Below are 19,033 nucleotides of genomic sequence, written 5' to 3' on the forward strand. Positions count from 1 at the left end.
GGGGGGAAGGTGAAGTGAGCAGTACCTCGGCGTTTGTAGCCACGAACAGAAATATATTCTGGTAAGATCTTCTTTTCAAGTTCCAACCTCAAGCTAAATTTACAAATTTACCTTTTTTATCTGTAGATGTGACTCCTTGTGGTATAACAAGTTCATATATATGGAAATCAAGCACGTAACGCGAAATTGGTGTACTCCATGATCATGATCCTTGCCCTGGTGCTACGCCGCAGTGCAGCGAGCGCGAAGAACCCTGCGTGGCTGACTCACTTAGCTCGCGCTTTGATGCGGCAGCATTCGATTCCTATAGGTGCGAGTATAGATTCTGTACTAGAATAAAGCTCGTTGGACCGTTATTAAATTTGCAAGGGGTGATAGCGATCGATTTGCGAGCGACCCTGTGTCGCGGTGATTCGGTCCACGATCCTCTACGAGACTCCCATTTCAGCTCTGCCTCGTTGCATACTACAGTCCACTGTCGTCATCTACGCGAGTCACGAGGCCATGAGGCACGGGCACAGCTGAACTGCGGCATGGCAGCGGTTCCTGCAGCAAACCCGATCGACACTCTGCTGCAGCTCCAGGACGCCCGGGCGATCTCTTGCATCACTATCCAGATCGCAGGCGTAAACGAAGGAGAGGAAATAACCATGAACTTTAAGTGCAACTAACGGCATTGGCTCTATCCTCCGATTGTGATCCAAGGCTGCTGATTGGCTTTGGTGGCTGAAATTGAGCATCCCTGTCAATCCCCATCGAACGGTTTGATTTACCGCCATCTCCACTTGAGTACTTCGGCGTCGCCATGGCCTTTGCTTGCGCGGGCGAATCCTTTTGCTGAGATGACATTTGGGCCAGCAGGCTAAAACTAGGGCCGCGTTGCTTCGCGCCCGTTGGCCGCTTGGTCCTAGTCGACGACGAACCTCCAACCGCCCAACTTGGCAAAGGGCTCAGCGGTGGTTTAGCGGCGGATCTGGACCCACGGCTCAGCGACCCCGGGGCTTCGAGCAGCGGCCACAGAATGGTCAGCATTGCCCCGGATTTGAATGCCAACCGTTCAGATCCAGAGAGCGACGCTGTCTGGTTCACCGTTCACGGCCCGTCCCAACGTAACTTTGACCGGAGGTCTCAGCTTCATGTCGAGGAGGTTCTTTGAATCGGTCACTGGCCAGGTCGGACTTCTCAGCGACATCGTTATCTGTGACTGTACAGCTGTGCTTGTCCAATCCGGAGACTCTATCGCTGTGCAGTTGCGTTGGCTTTGCGACGAGAGGTTTGAACCTGTTCCAAGTGCTCCCTGTAATGGTTACCGCAGGGGTTAGTCCACTGGACAAGAAAGTTAATCGTTAGCACGAAAATCTATGAGACGAAAACAATCTTAGCTGTAGCCTGTACTCGAGAGACACGGAGTAGAGATCTTGTGAGATCTTGTAGCAGGTACTGCGCCTTGCTCGTATGCATGCCGAGTAGTGGGGTAGACGCGACTTTTTTTAGCAGCCCAGCGAACCGACTCAGAAGACGTGCAATAATGATGCGGAGCTAATTAGTATCACTGATCAATGCAATGTCAGTACTCCAGAGTATCTAGTTGGGGAACGTAGAGATGCAGGACGCAGGAGTCTTCGGTCTCTCCGGTTGATCGCTTGATGCGTGACCAGCACCTGACCGGCTTGCTGACTGTGCCTCTCTTGACCTTTTGCAACAACTTGGGCAAAATCTCCGACTCAACGTCAAATCAGACCACTCTGCTCCAGTGACTTGGCCCAAATGGAGCCCTGAGATACTGCAGAATGCCTGCGCCCATCAAACTTACAACGCTGTTTGTCTCTACCTTCAGCGGGTGGAGAGTCTGATATTATTCCTCTTTTTTTTCTATGGCCGCTCTGCTAAGCCCGTCTCTGCGCTATCTTCCGCCACTCGCCCCAGCTTCAACCTGTCACCTCGCACTGTCCAACTGCTTCCGAAGCCGGTGCCATCGCGCCTCTGACCTCGTACCTGTCGTCGCTTGCAAATATCGAAACGAAGAGTGGGTCGACATGTCGCTTTCCCGTTACCCACAGTTCCATCCTCCAACGACGTCTACGCTCTGACGGCTTTTACCCCTCGAACTACCGCTTGAGGCCGTTGATAAAGCGAAGAGAAAAATGTGCAGTTCTTGCGCCAATGATTGCCGTCGTCACACCAGCATCGAATCCGAGACCGGCGTCGATCTTTCACATCGCGCCAGGATCCCCCATCGTCGTCTCTAGACGGATCGTTGCCCTGCGAATAGGATCTTGATTCCCACACTAGACCCAGAGGCCCCAGCAGGGTTAGAATTAGCGCGAGGCACGGTCTCACGTTGAAAAAGGTCCAGAATCCAGGTCTATCTTGACTCAAGAGTCAAGACTGCCGCAAACCCACTTTTCCTCTTGCTGTTTGCTGTCTGTCGACTCTCTACTCTCGTTTATTCCTGTTACACGCACAGCTTAACCCCGTCGGTATAGCTTTTCCTTTTCGAACCTAGCTGCGGTCTGAAAGTATATGCGACTCTGACGTGGTCGTGCAGACCCAGCTCGGATCTATTTCGCCTTCTTAGCCACATCGGACCTGCCTGTGGCGGAGCGCCTGCATAACTGGCACTACCTATTCCGCCTGGGCTTGTACATTCTTGTCGCCTACTACTACTTCTTCCTTCGCATTCTTTATGGTCGAACTACAGCTTCATATACTTAACTAGCTGCCTCATTTTTCGCGACCTCATCTATAGTCTGCTAGAAGGGCTGGTTTCCTTTTCTACTGAACATAATTCGCGTGGTTTGGGCTTTCCGTTTTTTCTCGCTTAGATATACATCGCTCGCGCGAATCTGACTCGGGTCCTCTAACCGCAGGTACACTCGCCCCGTACCATGCTTTCAAAGTGTAAGTACACTTCATCTTGACCATCGTCGACTATACTCACTATATTATGGCTTATAGTGTCTTCATAAAACAGTCATCTACTACAAGACGGAATGATTCCACGTTCTCGTTATCCTGCGCCACATTCTGATTCATACCCGGGAGATTGGAGCTGGGAATTGAAGACAACGTCGCACCATGTCGCACAGGTCTGATGGTGGCCGAATACCCAGGTTGAGGGACCTTGGGCATCAAGCTCGAAACGCCTCAACGCCGGCGATCGCCACTCAGTCCAGCGCTTATGGGTCAGCGAATTCATCATTGTCCGGGGCACAGATCCCACGACCGTCCATACGGCCAACAAAACCCCGACGGGCCGCCTCTATGTCTGAAGCGCAGGAGAACCGCCCAACCGTTGCACAGTCGAACCCCGTCCTTGATCCTCGTCCGTACATGCCGCCTCGCGCGCCCACTCATCCGCCAGATTCTCAGTCCACGTTAGACCGGCACGTGCGCCGAGCCCTGCATACTCCTGTCGTGCCCCAAACCCCTATCGACAACCGCCCGCCAGTCCAAGCTCGGCCGCGAAATGTTTTGCGGAGGAAAGCGCCCACAATAGGTCAGCACAACGCCAATAGTAACCGGCAGGCGGAGTCTATGAGGCCTGGTGGGTTAAATGTGATTATTCCGAGTAATATCGTTCCAGATCGCTACCAACCTAGTTCGTCTCAATCCTCCAGTCGGACAGAATTAGCCAGGAAAACTCCGTCACCAATGGTTTCCCCGGACCAAGCGACGAGCTCCTCTGCGGAGCAGCAAGTACACAACGGGCCCAAAGAGCTGGCAAGCCTTCGAACCACGATCAATACACAGAATCTTCCTCCGTTTACCCCCATATTTCCGTCAGCCAGCACGCCGTCGACAAGATACTCTGGGTCTCCTGGAGTATGGAGTAGGACATCCGCATCCACCCCTGCTTCTCTATCATCATGTTCACCTGGGATTACTCAACCTATGAAAGTCGGTACTCGACTGCGACAGCCAAGTCCTTCGCAGACGAGACTGCCAGTCTTTTCACCACATGGACAAAAACCTGGACTTCCTAGTAGCCCAGCAGCAGGAAAGTCACCTCATCTGCCCCAAGGATATGGATCGGCTACGTCATTACTCAGTGGTAGCCGTGAGGACTCCATGGACAGGTCTGATACACCAAAGTCTCCTCCTTCAGTACTCAGTCAATTGCCCAGGAGGATGTCGATGCAGTCTAGTATTCCGAGGCAGACCAGGAGAACTTCTGACGCATCTACAACGGAGAAGCCCGCGGCCGAAATGCGCCCTGATCCAGCAACTACCGTTGGAAACCGGACCGTGCCTAGGCCGTCAGTCAAAATCCCTGTTAGGCCAAGTAGGGAAGGGACCGATCAATTGGAGGTAGAGCCTTCTCCCGTTGTCCAAACTAACATACCGCTCCGCGCGATAAGGGGTCATAAGCGGCGCATATCCGCAGAAAGCTCCACAGGACTGGCCGCCAATCCATCGGCAGCTACGTCTGTTGACTCCCTCAACTCTTTTGCCTCAGCCCGAGTCCGCAGTCCGATCTCGCCAGAACTAGCACGCAAGTCACCAAAAACGTTGATCAAAACGCCAAAATTATCGTCTGCGGACTTGAGCCCTGAAAGGACTCGAAGGTTCGGACTCTTCCCCAAGAAATCGAAGCCCGAGCTGGGTGACCGTCAGAACGAGAGTCGGCCTGCACGAAAAGGTCCTGCTGCTGGAACCGGGCATGAGGGTTACGGAAAATATGCTCAGCGTGGGCGCAAGACCAGTATTAGCAGCCCTAGTGACTCAAGGGCGAGGTCAACGAGCACGACCAAGTCTGTTTCTAGCAAGGCTAGTAATAGAAGCCGGGCGGACACGGAGCTTGACGATTTCCTTCTGGCGCGCCTGGAGCCAGTGTATCTCAACGGCGGTGGCATGGAGGGCGCAACTCTGACACGGACTCAAAGTGAGCAAAGCACAAGCACTTTCAGCACGAAGTCTGCGCCTGGCCCAGTCCATGATTCAGTTGCACCTGCTGGATTCCGGTACGAATCCTCAACGGCTTCAAAAAGCGCAAGTGCGTCCAAGGACTCTCACCGCAGAGATCTGTCTAGCCCGGCAACCATCTCAGCATCCAACAGCCGTACCAGGGTTCCAACCCTAGCTAACCTGGAGAAACCGAAGGCCCGCCTAGATACCCGGCCTACTGGAACTCCATCACAAAGGAAGGACTCTGAACATTCTCCAAAGAGTGCCGCGGAAATGAAGAAGCCCTCTAAGCGCGGACTCAATATGAAGTGGCCATTCTTCCAGAAAGATTCGGAGCCTGCACTTCCTGTTCAGACGAACAAGGCCGCTGTATCCCAATTGCCTGCTCAAGTTGCCACTATTGGAAGCCGCCGACCACCTGCCCACTATGCTTTGGTCGATACTGATTCTGACCCTCTGGATGAGATCTTTCATAAGCTCGAAGACTCTCCACCTACGGAAGAAACGGAAGACGAAGACACGCCACCTGTCGAGGTGCCAGAAGGTCTGAAAATTAGAAAGCCGTCTATTCTGCTTCCATCCCCGCCGAAGCTCTATACCGAGTTCATCACGAAACGACCGGCTCCAACAATTGCCCGGCCAAAGGAACCCACCCAACAAGAGCCCATTGCACCTAAGCAGGAAATGACCCCGGAAAGGCGCCCAAGCCGCTTGGCGTCTGTGGGACGTATTCCGCGCGTTGTTTCCAGGCGAGACCGACAACACAAACCAGCCTTTCAGTCCTTCTCCAGACCATTCAGTGTGGCCGATTCTCCTTCACTAACCATTTCAGCCCCTGGCCAATCGCACAGTTTCTACAGCCCCGAGAGGAACATACAAGGAACAACGTCCGAGGCGCTTCGGAGAGCTGGGAATGTGGGATTCGACCTGACATCGCCTTTCCGTGACCCTACGAAGGCGAGTGTTTTGGACTTCCTTGCGGGCCCTTACTCCAGGAATGAGTTCTTAGCATTCTCACCTCCTCGCAAAGACTCAGTATTCTCGACATCGAGCGAATCGGAGAGCCTTGCCGCCATCACTGCTGTGATTCCTAGACCTGGGAGTGATTTCATGGAAGACGAGATATGGGGCGAATTCGACGAATTCATTGACCACGTTCTCTCACCGGAGACTCCTAACCTACCCCCTCAAGCATTAGAAACCCATGAAAAGTTTGAGTTGGCAGCAAGGGCAAGTCGTGCTCTTCAAGCTGGGCTCAACAGCAAACTCTCTGCACCCATGGCGTCGCCTCAACAGCCAACGGTTTCTCTGACTCCAGCATCACCTGAAGGCAGCGTCCACTCTGTACATCTCCGCCGCTCCAAGATTGCCAATGCACTACACTCGTCCCTTAGCCCAACTTTCCAGCCGTCAGTGAGTGATATGATGGCTCGTTATCAAGATGGTCAGGGCGCACGGAATAATGATCACAGCATGGATATACCCACACCTGCGATCACTGTTGACCGGCCACAGTCACTCCTAAGCTCACCAAGTCTAGACCCTTCGCCGAGCTTTGAGAACTGCCGCCAGCGAAACACGATTCTGTTCGATATCGCCGAACGCGACCGTGAAGGTTCAACAGCCCAGACAAATATCCGATCGGGGTCCCTAATGACCAGCCGCTGGTTATCTTTCGGGCGAGTTCTTTTTAGCCCAGCGCACAACCATGTTAGAGAAGGAGAGCATGCTCGGATCCTGGTAGTTGACGGTCTCGCAAACGATGACTGGTCATTCTACTGCGCCTTGACATACCCAAATTCCGACGTCTACTGCCTCCACGAAGGGCCGAGCCCGACAGCTTCAACGCATCCTGCAGCCTGGCAGCCACCGACAAACCATCATACCATCCACCATGCCAGTCTGGAGAACCCCGTGCCATTTCCCAAAGGCTTCTTCGCCGCGACAGTCTTACGATTTCCGGCCGCATGCTCTGAGCGCGCCCAAAACAACATCATTTCGGAATGCAAGCGGGTCCTTCGTCCAGGTGGCTACCTCGAAATGAGCATCCTCGACCATGATATGGTAAACATGGGTGTACGCACTCGCCGCGCCGTCAGAAGGCTCAAGGAAACAATGTACCTTTCCGACGCCAGTATCAGCCTCAAGCCGGCCAGCGACAATATCCAGAAACTGGCTGGTCACCACGGCTTCGATAACTTGCGGCGCTGCGTGGTCCGCATCCCGGTCGCGGGCATGATTGTCCGGACTTCTGCCTCCTCTTCCTCCACAGCCTCCTCCAACCTTTCCACCCTAACAACCGCCGCTATCACATCCTCGACCGCGCTCTCCGCTGTATCTGGCTCTTCTCCGGGTCAACGCTCCAACACGAACTCGCATGAGAAATCGTCCTCCAACGATACCGTCCTCTCTCTCGGAGACCTTCTTTCAGATCCCTCGCCGTCTCCATCGAATGACGAGTCTATCCGAAAGATCGTCGCTCGCGTTGGACGCTGGTGGTACACGCGCTGCTATGAGAGCCCTGTGCTTCCCAACGGCGACGTCGACCGCAGTCTGTGGGCCGATAAAAAAGTCCTTCGCGAGTGTCAGCAACGAGGAACGGGGTTCAAGTTGCTGATTGCGTATACTCAGAAACCAAGCGAGAAGCGCCGCACAGCAAGTGTTTGACATTGTTTGACCTCAACTTTCCACGGCTTATATGATGATCGATGATTGATGACTTTTATATTACGTTTTTTAAACTGTTTAATGATTCGAGTCAGTGACATACGACCCAGGCGTTCGCATCACTTTGACTATGTTTTATATCTGCATGAGCTTGCGTTGGGATTCCCCTTGCTGTTTTCTGCTTTTGTCTCTATACCAAGGTGGCTGTATGAACATTGCCTATTTGCATCTGCTTTGCTTTACGTGACATTCTACGATGACCAAGTACTTCACTTCTTTTCATACCACGAGGCTGGATCTTTGTATGGATTTCTGTTTTTCTTTTTTCTTATTTACTTAGTATCTCAAAGACCAAGACTGTAGCCAGCAATGGCAGTGCCAGGGACCCGATGAAGGACTAATACGGTATATAACGGCCGCAATGCTATACTGAAGTGATCAGAAATTCCTTTTGACGTAGCCTTCTTTTCTTCTCCTCTATGCTCTATATTGGTAGTCCATGCAGAGTCTTCATGACCCACCCCTGGAGCCCAATACTCTCCTCTGCCCCTCCGTCTCCCCATCAGCTCCGACACCTTCATCCACAACTGATCCCGCTCTGCCTTGATAGCTTGTAATTCGTCCTCGAGCTGATTCACGAAGTCGATTTTATGTCGATGATAGCGCCGCGCGGCTTTGGTGACTAGCTGCCGTTCTGACTCCTGTCCTTTGCTGGGTCCTGTTGTGCTCGTCAAGTCCTCCTCGGACGTGTCGGGGGACGTAGAAGAGATGGGCCTTGGTCGTACGGAGTATCTGGTGTTTTTGCTTGTTCTGGCGGAGGGCTGTTCTCTCTGAATGCGGTGATCCTAATGCTACCCAGAAGACTTGACTGTCATAACAAGCATCTTGGATCCCTTGGGGTCACTGTTGTTCGGAGCGAGAAAGACATGGCTCTATCGCCAGTCTTGGCACGATCTTTACGAATCGGCCATCTGGCTTCAGAGGCACCACCACACTGGGTGTAATAAAATGAAAAAGCACTTGGTTGGAGTGCCTAACTGAATCTAGCCATTGTATATCTGCTATGTAGTACTCACAGCTGAACATTATAATTGCGGGAGACCAAGACGATCACAGTGCTCCAAGACACGCCCCACTTAGTTTCGGCGATGGTTGCCTCCTCGCTTCTCTCTCTTCTTCTCTTTCTCCTCTTCTCAACTGCTTCTCTTATCATCATTGACTTAGGTCAGGCTGATCATACCTTGTCCTGCAGGGATACTCCAACATTCCAACCATGCACGTGACAAAACAATGGCACCTCTCGACCCCAATCTGCACGCTCACCAGCCATCCAAACGGCCACCTCCGGCATCATGGCGGGCACATGGATCATCGCAGCTCTGCTGTACATGGTGGCACTTGGATCACCTCTCCAGATTCTACCGCCAGTGCCCGACGCCAGTAAATGGGACACGAACGAAGTTTGGGACTTAGCAGCCAGCTCCAAGAAGATCTACATCGACGCGAGCTTTGCCTCCTTGAAGGGTACGGATGGGCTGACTCTCATCCCACCGAGCAGCCATGACTTCGCTAAGGTCTTTCTGGAAGACCTCAGCCTCACTACCGGCGTAGAATGGTCTCTCGAGACAGTCGAGTCACTGCCAGACCCTGCCGACGCAAATGGCGCCGTCCTTTTAGGCGCTTTCACGGGCGATGACTCGTCCATGGTCTATGAAAACGGCAAGTCTACATCTGAGGGTTACGAGCTCGGTATCTCGCCCTCAGCCGTTTTTATAGGCGGCACCGGTGCAAGAGGTATGTGGTGGGGAACCCGGACTGTCCTCCAGATGCTTCTCGTCGGGAACCATACGCTGCCTGCTGGCCGGGTGTCGGATGCCCCAGCTTATGCCACTCGTGGGTATATGTTTGATGCCGGGCGGAAGTGGTACACCAAGGAGTTTATCAAGGAGATGTGCAGCTACGCCTCATTCTTCAAGATGAACGAATTCCACTACCACCTTAGCGACAACTACCCGCTTAACCGTGGCCGCAATGAGACGTGGCAGGATGTCTACTCACATTTCAGTCTCCTGCCGGAGGATGAGTCCTTGTTGGGTATTCTTCATGGCCGCGAAAATGAAACCCTCTCGCGAGAAGACTATGCCGACATGCAGAGCCACTGCGCGCGACGAGGCGTTGCTGTGGTTCCGGAGATTGAGGCCCCGGGCCATTGTCTCTATGTGACGAAGTGGAAGCCCGAGCTTGCACTCGAGAAGCGAGATCTGCTCAATCTCTCCCATCCAGATACTATCCCAACCATTAAACGGATCTGGGCCGAGTTTCTACCCTGGTTCGACGTCAAGGAGGTACATGTCGGTGCAGACGAGTACGACGCTACCTTAGCAGACGACTACATCGGATTCGTCAACGAGATGGCCGAATTCATCAACTCGACCACGGGCAAAAGCATTCGTATCTGGGGCACACCCATGGAAGAGCCAAAAGACAAAAGTCTCCGCATAAGCCCCGACATCACCGTCCAGCACTGGCAATACGGTCAGTCCGACCCTCTCGAGCTCATCGACAAGGGTCACAATATCATCAACTCCCAGGACTGGTGGGCATACACGAGCATCAAGAACGACCATATGCCTATCCTTCCAGCGCCCTATCCGCGATTCTTCAACGAATCGCGGATCCTTAATTTTGCAGACCAGCCCGGATGGCAGTGGACACCCGCTGATTTCAACAATGCCAACACGACAGAACAGCCAAAACCTGACGAGCCGCTCCTCAAAGGTGCCACTATGGCCGCATGGAACGACAACGGCCCAGACGCATCAACAAAGCTGGAGACGTACTACGCTATGCGCAGGGGCATTGCCCTAGTTGGCGCTCGTGCATGGAGTGGTACCCGCGGACCAGAAGTCCAAACCGAGACACTAGACGCCAGCATCGACTTCTTTTCACCCCTGGCACCGGCTCAGAATCTCGACCGTGTCATATCCGTCCCTGAGAACAGTGAAGGCCCTCTTATCTCCTGGACCCGCCCCCCTTCCTCCAACGACACCGTCAACCTCGGCAAAGGCAGCAAAGGCTTGAACTACACCCTCACTCTAACAACCACCGGCCCCTTCACGCTCTTAAGCGACGACAACACCCTCTCCCTCAACGCCGACGGAACCCTCTCTTTCACGGAAGACGGCTACATCTACCCCCTCCGCTCTGTCACGCCGCAAGACGCCCTGACTCTCGACCCCAGCCATCCCGGCCGGATCTGGGTGAACACAACCTCAACGCATGAGCCTGTTACTATCGACGCCTCTGAGTCGGAACCGGTAACCATCACCATCTCCACGGACGTCGTGCATGGCGCTGTTGCCTGGCTTGATGGGCATCTGGCAGGCCGGTTCGAGGTGTTTGTGTACGGGGGCCGGAATACAGAGTTCAGTTGGAGCCAGATGGCGTTTGTGGCGCCGCTTGAGGATGTCAGGGGTCTTGGGCTGGTGAGTTTGGAGCTGGAGGGCTGAAATGGCTTTGGGAATTAAATTAGAGATTCGGGCCATTGTCGCCGTCGCCGTCGCTGTAAACATCGAGGCAGTAATAGGGCATGAAGGCTGATGATCTGGACAGTGCCGCCACGGGGGGGTTGGAGAGCTACGGCGGCAGCGGTGTGCTGTGCTACTATGGAAAATGGTAACATCTGCTAAAGGAAACGGACTGGCTTCTCTATTATGTATTGAAGGCCTATCCGCCATGGACCGTAATTCTCTGAGCCCGCGAACACAACGGCTTGTGCTAGTCTAAAATGTATTTTAACTGAGCTGCTGGGAGCTAAACTACCAAGAGATTACCGAGGAGAATTCGTAGGATCTATACAAGTGGGTGAAGGCTTTTAGACACCGGACGAATAATCGTTGGTTTCCATTAGTATTGGGCCACTTATCCCAAGGATCTGCCTATCAGTCCACTATCCGGATTGTGTTGACTTGTAAGATAGAATCCCATATAGAGATCTACCAAATGCCATGAACAGGGACGTCCATGCTCTACGGTTTTTCCACCTTCCCTACTTCCCTTCCTTCCCTCCCTTCTTAGTAGTCGCAATGCCATACTCGCTACTACTCAACCAGCAGCCGCCTGAAATCTTCAGTAAAGACCTATGACCCGTTGCTCAAAACTGAATCTTCTCTACTGTGGTAGGTGTGGCCACCATGGATGGAAGAAACGAGCCAGCACATATGATACCCAGGGGTTCCATGCCCTCGTTTCATGAAACCCCGAATATCTTCCCAACCGCCAAATTCCACCAACCGTTTTCGAACGTGTGCGTGTACGTGTACGCGTACGTCCAAGCAAGACCATCCAACAACCCACCGGCTCTGCGGGCACCGTCTAAATCTGCCTACCTTCCTAGCCTTTCTCCGGTCTCTTCTCGCCATTGTACCCTTGTGCCAGCGCCCATCGCTCGGAAGGAGACAACTCGATCCCAAAACTAACCGTACGTGACTGGCGCCTGGATGGTATCGCCACCATACTGTAGCCGTAGGGTAGAGTGGGAAGGGATCTCGGAGGTCGTCGCTGGCACTATGTCACTATTGCTCAGATGTTAGTACGAGTGGACCTGGGTGGAGGTATACGGACCAGAGTGTGAAGCAGGAGGCCTGATGTGGTAAGCTGCTTGGGCGATGAAGTCGGTAAGCTGATGCTGATGCTGATGTGGCAAGGTAGTGAGATGGCGAGATAGAATGGTATGATTCCCGACTGCCTAGACAAAGGCCGGACCGAGAAGAATCGGACTCGGCCGAATGAGTGAAGCTCACCTAACCTAAAGACGAAAATGGCTCGGCTGCCTTGGGCAACTCGCAGTTCGGGAATACGTCCACGAAATTGAAATATTTATTGAGCCCACAGTCAGTGTACAAGGCGGCGAGAAGCGATCGGTATTCCCCGATATTTTCAGCACCAGAAATGCACAGAAAGGCTCAGGACGAGAAGCAACTTTTTGGCTCGTGTAAACGCCGTTCTTGCGATTCCGTGTTTGCAGTCTAGAAGCAAGGGCGCCGGCTCAGAGACAAAAGAGTAGTTGGCAGTGCCTAGGTCGATGTGGACCCATGAGTGGCAGCATATCTTCACCTCGCTGGTTACCCGTTTACTCAATAGTCGTTCTGTAGTGATGCTAGGAGATAGTGAAATCTATGCTGCACCTCTACAACGGCAAGACATCGAAGGATGATTTTGGTGGAGTAATGGTGTCCATGGGAGGTAAGCGCGGTTGATGAACAGCGCCTTCCTTCCGTATTCTGAAGATGAAACCATCTTTCGAGAAGCGAAGACAGGTTGACGGACATTGCTGTCTGCCCCTCGACAGTGAGTCTTGAGGGCGGGCCTGGTCTCCCTTCCCTCTCACTCTGATGGTCTGGCATCTTCATCGAACACTGGAGAGGGGAACATTTTGCCAGCCAGCCTCGGAGAAAGTCATCGACAGACCATCGAACAATCATAGTACTTTTGCTGATGATATAGCTATAACTCGTATAAGTTGAGCTCAAGCTCATCGAGACGTGTAACGCTGCACGATTAGTCGTTATCTACCCCGCAAGCGCAAGCCATGTATACGCCTCCACTCCATGGGTATAGCAAGCCAAGTTGTATCATAGACGCAGGGAGTGCAGCGCGTATGTACCCCGCCTGTGCCTCCAGCTCATAGAGGGACCGGGGCTATCTTTGTCTCATCGAAACGGAGAACTCTCGATCGGGAAGCTATTCACAAGACGCCATGGCGGTCCGTCAAATTGGCCATCTCATCGACGGATGTCGGCATTCATGTGCTTCGTGCTTCGCGGCTTCGCCACGTCCGGACCACACACGCAAGACCAAGGCAACAAGCACGAGCACGGGCTTACTTGTGAAGAGGAAAGGAAGAGGGGTTGATCGCGCTCAGATCTGTGTCGCGTCCCGCCCGGCGCTATCTGGGTGTTGAGCGCCAGCGCCAGTGTGCCAGCTAGCAGAGATAGGGTGTTCTAGTTAGTGGCGGTGGCAGTCGTGTTGTCGATAGCGGCGTCAAGCGCAAGCTGATGGAGGGCATAAAATATCAGATATCTCGGGTAATAAAGTTTAGAGGAGGCGATCTGAGTTTTAAGAGGGTCTTCTCCTTAGATGTGTTTAATGAGGCCGAAGCTCGGAGTGCTGTGCTTGACGCTGCGCTGCTGCATTAACAATCCGGAGTAATGACGATGAGGGGTGGCAAGTGGCAGTCCAGTCCAATAGTATGAGGCAGGTTGGCTGGATTTGCAATGCGCTGCAGTGTGAAGCACTGAAGATCCGGTTGATCCGCTTGAGTATTATCTTATAGTCCGTATAGTCCAGGATGATTCAGAACGAAGCCCTTGTGCGCCGTAATTCCTCACCGAGGCTGTGGCGCAACTGCAACGCTGTGCAGTCTCATCGAACCCGACTCCGCACCCTCGATGAAGATGAATGCTATGCTGGGTCCGTGGGCTGGCATGTACATTGCATGAGTAGCGTCTTGCGGCGCCGTTATCGACGACCACTATCGAGCTTTGGCCTCACCGGGCTGCGCTTGCGTGCAGTGGCTGCATGTAAATGTCAGTTCGCGACACTAAAATAGGCCCGTAAGCTTCGAGCTCCACTGCCAATGCGCCATGAGCTGCAACCGCACGGGCTGGCGCGGTCTGGACTGCAATGTCTGCTTTCTAGCGTCTTGTCGCTGCCCCCTCCCAATATCTCAATCTGGCCGGACGCGGCCGTTGAGCGCCATGGCTGTCCGGGATACAATTATAGCATTATAGCTTTGATTCTGTGCTCTAGCGGCCGAGAGGGACTGTTAGTGTTGCAGCTCCTATTCGCACGGTTGCAAAAGCTCCAGCGGCTAACTTAGTATTCCGACCATTAAGCAGACAGAATAGAGGGGTAGTGTGCTCTGGAGCTCGCAGATGCTTTGCATCGAGGTCGAAGTTTGTTTCAAACTGAGGTGCGCCGGCGGGCGTCTTGAGCAGATTATTGGAGAGCGCTGAGGATGATCTCCATCCCTCGGTCGGGTTGTCTCGATTGGTTCGGTTTGAGTCTTTACCGCAGTGGCAGATATAGACTTTGCGAGTTGGAGAGCGGAGCATGTAGGAGTACCTAGGTCCTAGAGTCCCTGCTTTGGCTGCGGAGAGTGGACGATGGCAGGTGGATCAGGGATTTGTGGGGATGTCTGTCCAAAAAGCGGACTGTATGGTGGAGACCAAAACAACAAAGTAATGAGATGGTGATTGAGGTTCGACCAGGCGATTTTCATCAAGAGATCTCTCAGGGACTGCTACATCTCCTCTTGAGACTCTCGCTTTAACCACTCGCCCGGCTTACCATTTCGCGATCGTAGCCAAGCGCTATTGGGCTTATAGGGCTGATTGCATCTCTCAGCCATCTTATCACTTCGCCTGTTGAGTCCTGATAAGCTTATAGATGCCATATGCACGCGACAACACCCTCCCCATGGGGTTCCGCTACATCGTCGAAATGGAAAATAGCATCATCTACTCCGCAGCTACCACCGTCCGAGCGACGCTAATGGGACGGGCCCTTCCTCGATATTGATTCATCTCCGATGTCAGGAAGGATTGCATGGCACCTCCAGGCTCCAGCACTGTCTCTACCAGATGATGCTCAACAGGTCATCCATACAATCCTTCGACTTCGACCTCTCAGTAGACGAACTCCAATCTAAAGAATAGACTTTAGCATCAAAAAGTTTAACTGACCGCCTCTTCAGCATACAGCCAGCAGTAAAAGCAGCGACCTTGATGGCAAACCCGGACCGGAAGAGGTAATCCGAAGAGATGCCTCCAAGACTGGGCGCTGTTGATCTGGAAGCATCGAGGCAGGGATATCACAACCAATAAACCTCCCAAGCGCTGTGGTCGTTCACCTGGGCTGCCTTCATGAGATTGTCGAGACTTTAGTGTCGGGAGTTATCGATAAGCGACTATCTGGTCCGTGCTGAGTGTCAGGAGATGGGTTCTGACAACGCAGAAACTGAACATGACAGGGATCCATCGTTGAGCAAAGCGCGAGACTGAGGGCGATGAGTTTCAAGGGGTATATTGGCCGTCTTCCAGGATCGTAGGTTTCACAGCCCTAAAACATCAACTATTAGTCATTTGTCTTAATGTTTGAGAGCACTTCAAGCTCACCAGCACTTCAAATGGCAGTCCTAGATAACCTTGATTTGATCGCGTAAGCATTTTGGAGGCAAGAACAATGATTTTCATAAGGACGAGATAGTATCCTACTAGGACCAGGGTGGCCGGGCGCCAGTAGCCGATGCAATAGTGCCGGTATTAAGAGGTAGGGATGCATGGGCTCGATGAGCGTCTTCCCTGTCCTCTGGCCTCATCGAGTAGGGCGACGGCCCTGATTGGCCGAGGATGCCGCCAACAGCCGGCGAATATGCATCGATGATTGATCGAACTGCGACAGAACTGATAATGGTCTTCTTCGCTCAGCCACCGGCAAGGCAATAATAAAACTTACTTTGGCGAGGTGCGATGGGTGTTAATTAGATGTGGGTCACTTCCTTGTGTAGGTAGCATTGAATGCCAGCTAATTAGCAAATTGATTCCTCAGTGGCAAATACAATGCTGTGCCACTATCCAGGGGAACGATTGCTACTATGGAGTACTCCGTATCTCCAGTTCGGCGGGGGTCAACCGGGTCGCAGAGGATGAATTAGCAGCCTGATAAGAGTGGCATACGTGAGACAAGCGCCCGGGCTTTGATTGACATTGTGACGAGTAACCTTGCAGCAAACCGCACGAGCCATGCATCGATTTCGAAACCAATCCGTCCTCCGAGTTCCAGCATAAAACGGTGCAGTAGAGGAAGAGAGAATTTCGTCTCTTACTGGGTCCCTAGACGCCGAGACGGGTCGGTGAGAGCTCGGTTCTGACATCCTTCTTGCGCCAAATATATTGTGATTCGTTTCGACTACGTCCGGGTAGATATCCAACTTCCACAGCGTACGGAGTAGTGAGTGCTGATATATGACCGAGTGCTAGGCTCTTTGCTGTTACACGGCAGGTACGGGAGAATAAGGACCACAATGGGGGTTCCTTGCTAGACTGAGCCACGGGGATGGTGCGGTTGGATTTATTCGTTCGCTCACTGCCGGCTGAAGAGTCGAGATTGAGAAGTAAGCAGATCGCCGACAGCTTGACAATGCTCCCCTGATAAAACTGCAGAATCTTTGGGTTGGTAAATCAACCATACGGAGTATCCACGGTCGGCAGTCCTAGAGTAAATCTTCTTCATGCCTGTGCTTGCAGCTGCTCGCAGCGAATCACCGACAGGCCGCAATCGGTTTAGCAGCCATATAGATTGTCCGCTCAAAAGCCAAGCGGGATGCACGCCCTCTTCGCCGTCAATCAATGCTTTTCTGAGGATAGTTTGGGAGGCAGCAATTGGCCAGCAGCAGTGTGCTATTGCCAATGCGAGTGGTGGTCTGTGCAGGTCTCATGGGTCAGTCCATGGTGTTGAGTGGAGGAGAGTTCGTGTTGTGTCGTACGTCGTCCGGAGGGAAGCCGTTGAGGGGCTAGTTCATGACGTCACCCATCCCCGTTTCCTTGGAAGAAAGAGGCGCCCTTGATGTCGCTGAGACAGTTACGTTCCTGGCCTCAAATCGAGGAGATCAGCGTTGGTATCTAGATCACTAGATTGACTTCACAATGCCGGTATCTATGGGGAAATCCCTAGCAAGGGTAGATAAGCCTGATGCGCCAGCGGATTCTTCATCCAACCGAGCCATGAAGCTCAGATCTCAGGCAGACCTGGGGTAACTTCACTCCCCAACAACCCTCGAGATCGCGGCGCATTCTCTATGCCGTCACATATGGAGTACATCCTTTATCTGCGCCTAGAACAGTATGAAGAACTGCTGATCCGTTCTCAAATACCCCGTAGCCCGCACCCCACGAGAGGAGCCCCGTTTCTGCAGCGCAAGTGCTTCCTGATGCCATTGAGTCCCAGAGATAAAGGAATCCAACATTCCTTTCCGAGTTGATGACGATTGCCGACTCTCCAACGTGATCCTTCACTTGAAGGCTTTGCATCGCTGCGAACGTCTATCGCAGGAGGCTGAGCTGAGAACCCTGAGCGGTTTCCTCTTGCTACATTGACAGTTTTCTACCAAAACATGCCGTACAGTGTATATCTGACTTGAGACAGACGATGTATATCTCTCACAGGTATCACAATTCCTAGTCCGAGCGATGCCGGAGCTGATAGATAAATAAATATTCGGAAGCTCATCATCCCCGGACAGGGCTGTGGTTGGATGGGGAGCGCTAAGGAAAAAGGTCTAGACGCCTTTAGTCTGAGATTCTGGAGGTGCCAGTGGGTCGAGGGGTGGAGACTCAACAGAGCCCACGGTTATCTCAAACAGGACCCTCCTGTCATGACGCCTGCTCGAGAATCCTTGGACTGTCCAGACGTCCGGCTGGTTCGGGAGGGAGGAAAGGGGGGAGGGGGAAAAGAGGGGATGGAGGAGAGTATGGAACAGCTTATCTCCTGTCAATCAGAGCGACCATTGGGCTCGGGGTCACTTTCTCGTGCTTTGATGCTTCGCAAGATCGCCCGGTGCCTGCAAACTGCCATGAGGAAAGCCCGGTGCGAGATGATGCTATTCCCAGTCGCGCTCAGGGGAGAGGCGGGTCGAAAAAGCAAAAAGTGCCTTAACAAAGAGTCGAGAAAAAACTTGGAACGGTCAATGCACCGCTGCCTTGATTGCGGTTATAGACTCCGAGGCTCTAGTACAGACCTGGTTAGCCCTCATTGTTCCCAGACATGCATTGCAGACTCCAGACTCGGAGTGGACCAGCCAGAATACTCCGCGAGTCCGGAGATGCAGCCATGAAGATCATCTGGCGGCCTCAACCTCCTCCACGCCATGTGCGCGAGGAGAGAGAAACGAGATGTACTCCGAGTCGTTAGAGATTTTCCCATGTCTCCCTTTGCTATTCTAGAGCGACTTCGGAATTTATTCCAAGCCTCTCAGACTCACCGCTGGGCTTCCAAGGTTTTGCATGGCTGGGGGTAAGCTCGCTAGTCAGCCAGCCGGCGAATAGCGAATGCTCCGAGGAGTTTCGCACAGTAAAAGAAAAGTCAAACGGGAGCATATCAGAGTTTTCTGCGCTCAGCTCAACGTGCAGTTGGATCGTGCGATCGGGAGGCGAAATGATACCGTGGTGGTACAGGCAGGCCTGGGCTTGACCACTAGGCCGCGGCGTTGGGGGCCCGGGGGCGTTGGATGGCTTCATGGGGGGGATCGTCCCACCGTCCCAGACCGTTCGATCGCCTATTTTAGGTTGGCTAGTATCAATCCAGCCGCCGAAAAAAATATCAAAATTTCACTGACCGGCCATCGGCCATCGTCATCAGGTAATCTTGTTCGTAGCGATCATCCGGAGCTGCCGTGGGA

At 53.0% G+C, this 19,033-nt stretch overlaps 3 protein-coding genes across 3 annotated transcripts; all 3 read left to right on the top strand.

Annotated features, from left to right (window-relative positions):
- Window positions 1-2,775: 2,775 nt before the first annotated feature.
- BDW74DRAFT_157192 (uncharacterized protein) lies at window positions 2,776-8,020 on the top strand. Its single transcript, XM_073725097.1, has 2 exons — window positions 2,776-2,901; window positions 2,975-8,020. Exon 2 carries the CDS (start codon window positions 3,079-3,081, stop codon window positions 7,573-7,575), a length of 4,497 nt encoding a protein of 1,498 aa, XP_073581688.1. The 5' UTR covers window positions 2,776-2,901; window positions 2,975-3,078; the 3' UTR covers window positions 7,576-8,020.
- A 706-nt stretch (window positions 8,021-8,726) lies between these two features.
- On the top strand, window positions 8,727-11,426 carry BDW74DRAFT_55262 (beta-N-acetylhexosaminidase). The gene has a single exon (XM_073733139.1). The coding sequence runs from the start codon at window positions 8,928-8,930 to the stop codon at window positions 11,082-11,084; it is 2,157 nt and encodes a 718-aa protein (XP_073581689.1). The 5' UTR covers window positions 8,727-8,927; the 3' UTR covers window positions 11,085-11,426.
- Window positions 11,427-17,778: 6,352 nt separating this feature from the next.
- Window positions 17,779-18,576, top strand: BDW74DRAFT_55154 (uncharacterized protein). The gene has a single exon (XM_073733138.1). The coding sequence runs from the start codon at window positions 17,891-17,893 to the stop codon at window positions 18,467-18,469; it is 579 nt and encodes a 192-aa protein (XP_073581690.1). The 5' UTR covers window positions 17,779-17,890; the 3' UTR covers window positions 18,470-18,576.
- The last annotated feature ends 457 nt before the right edge of the window (window positions 18,577-19,033 follow it).

The sequence above is a fragment of the Aspergillus multicolor genome (genome assembly GCF_047715735.1).
Source record: "Aspergillus multicolor strain CBS 133.54 unplaced genomic scaffold BDW74scaffold_21, whole genome shotgun sequence".
NCBI classification, from domain to species: Eukaryota; Fungi; Ascomycota; class Eurotiomycetes; order Eurotiales; family Aspergillaceae; genus Aspergillus; species Aspergillus multicolor.

Coding starts and splice junctions, on each gene's coding strand:
- BDW74DRAFT_157192 (XM_073725097.1), top strand. CDS start 3,079: ATGTCGCACAGGTCTGATGGTGGCCGAATACCCAGGTTGAGGGACCTT.
- BDW74DRAFT_55154 (XM_073733138.1), top strand. CDS start 17,891: ATGGGGAGCGCTAAGGAAAAAGGTCTAGACGCCTTTAGTCTGAGATTC.
- BDW74DRAFT_55262 (XM_073733139.1), top strand. CDS start 8,928: ATGGCGGGCACATGGATCATCGCAGCTCTGCTGTACATGGTGGCACTT.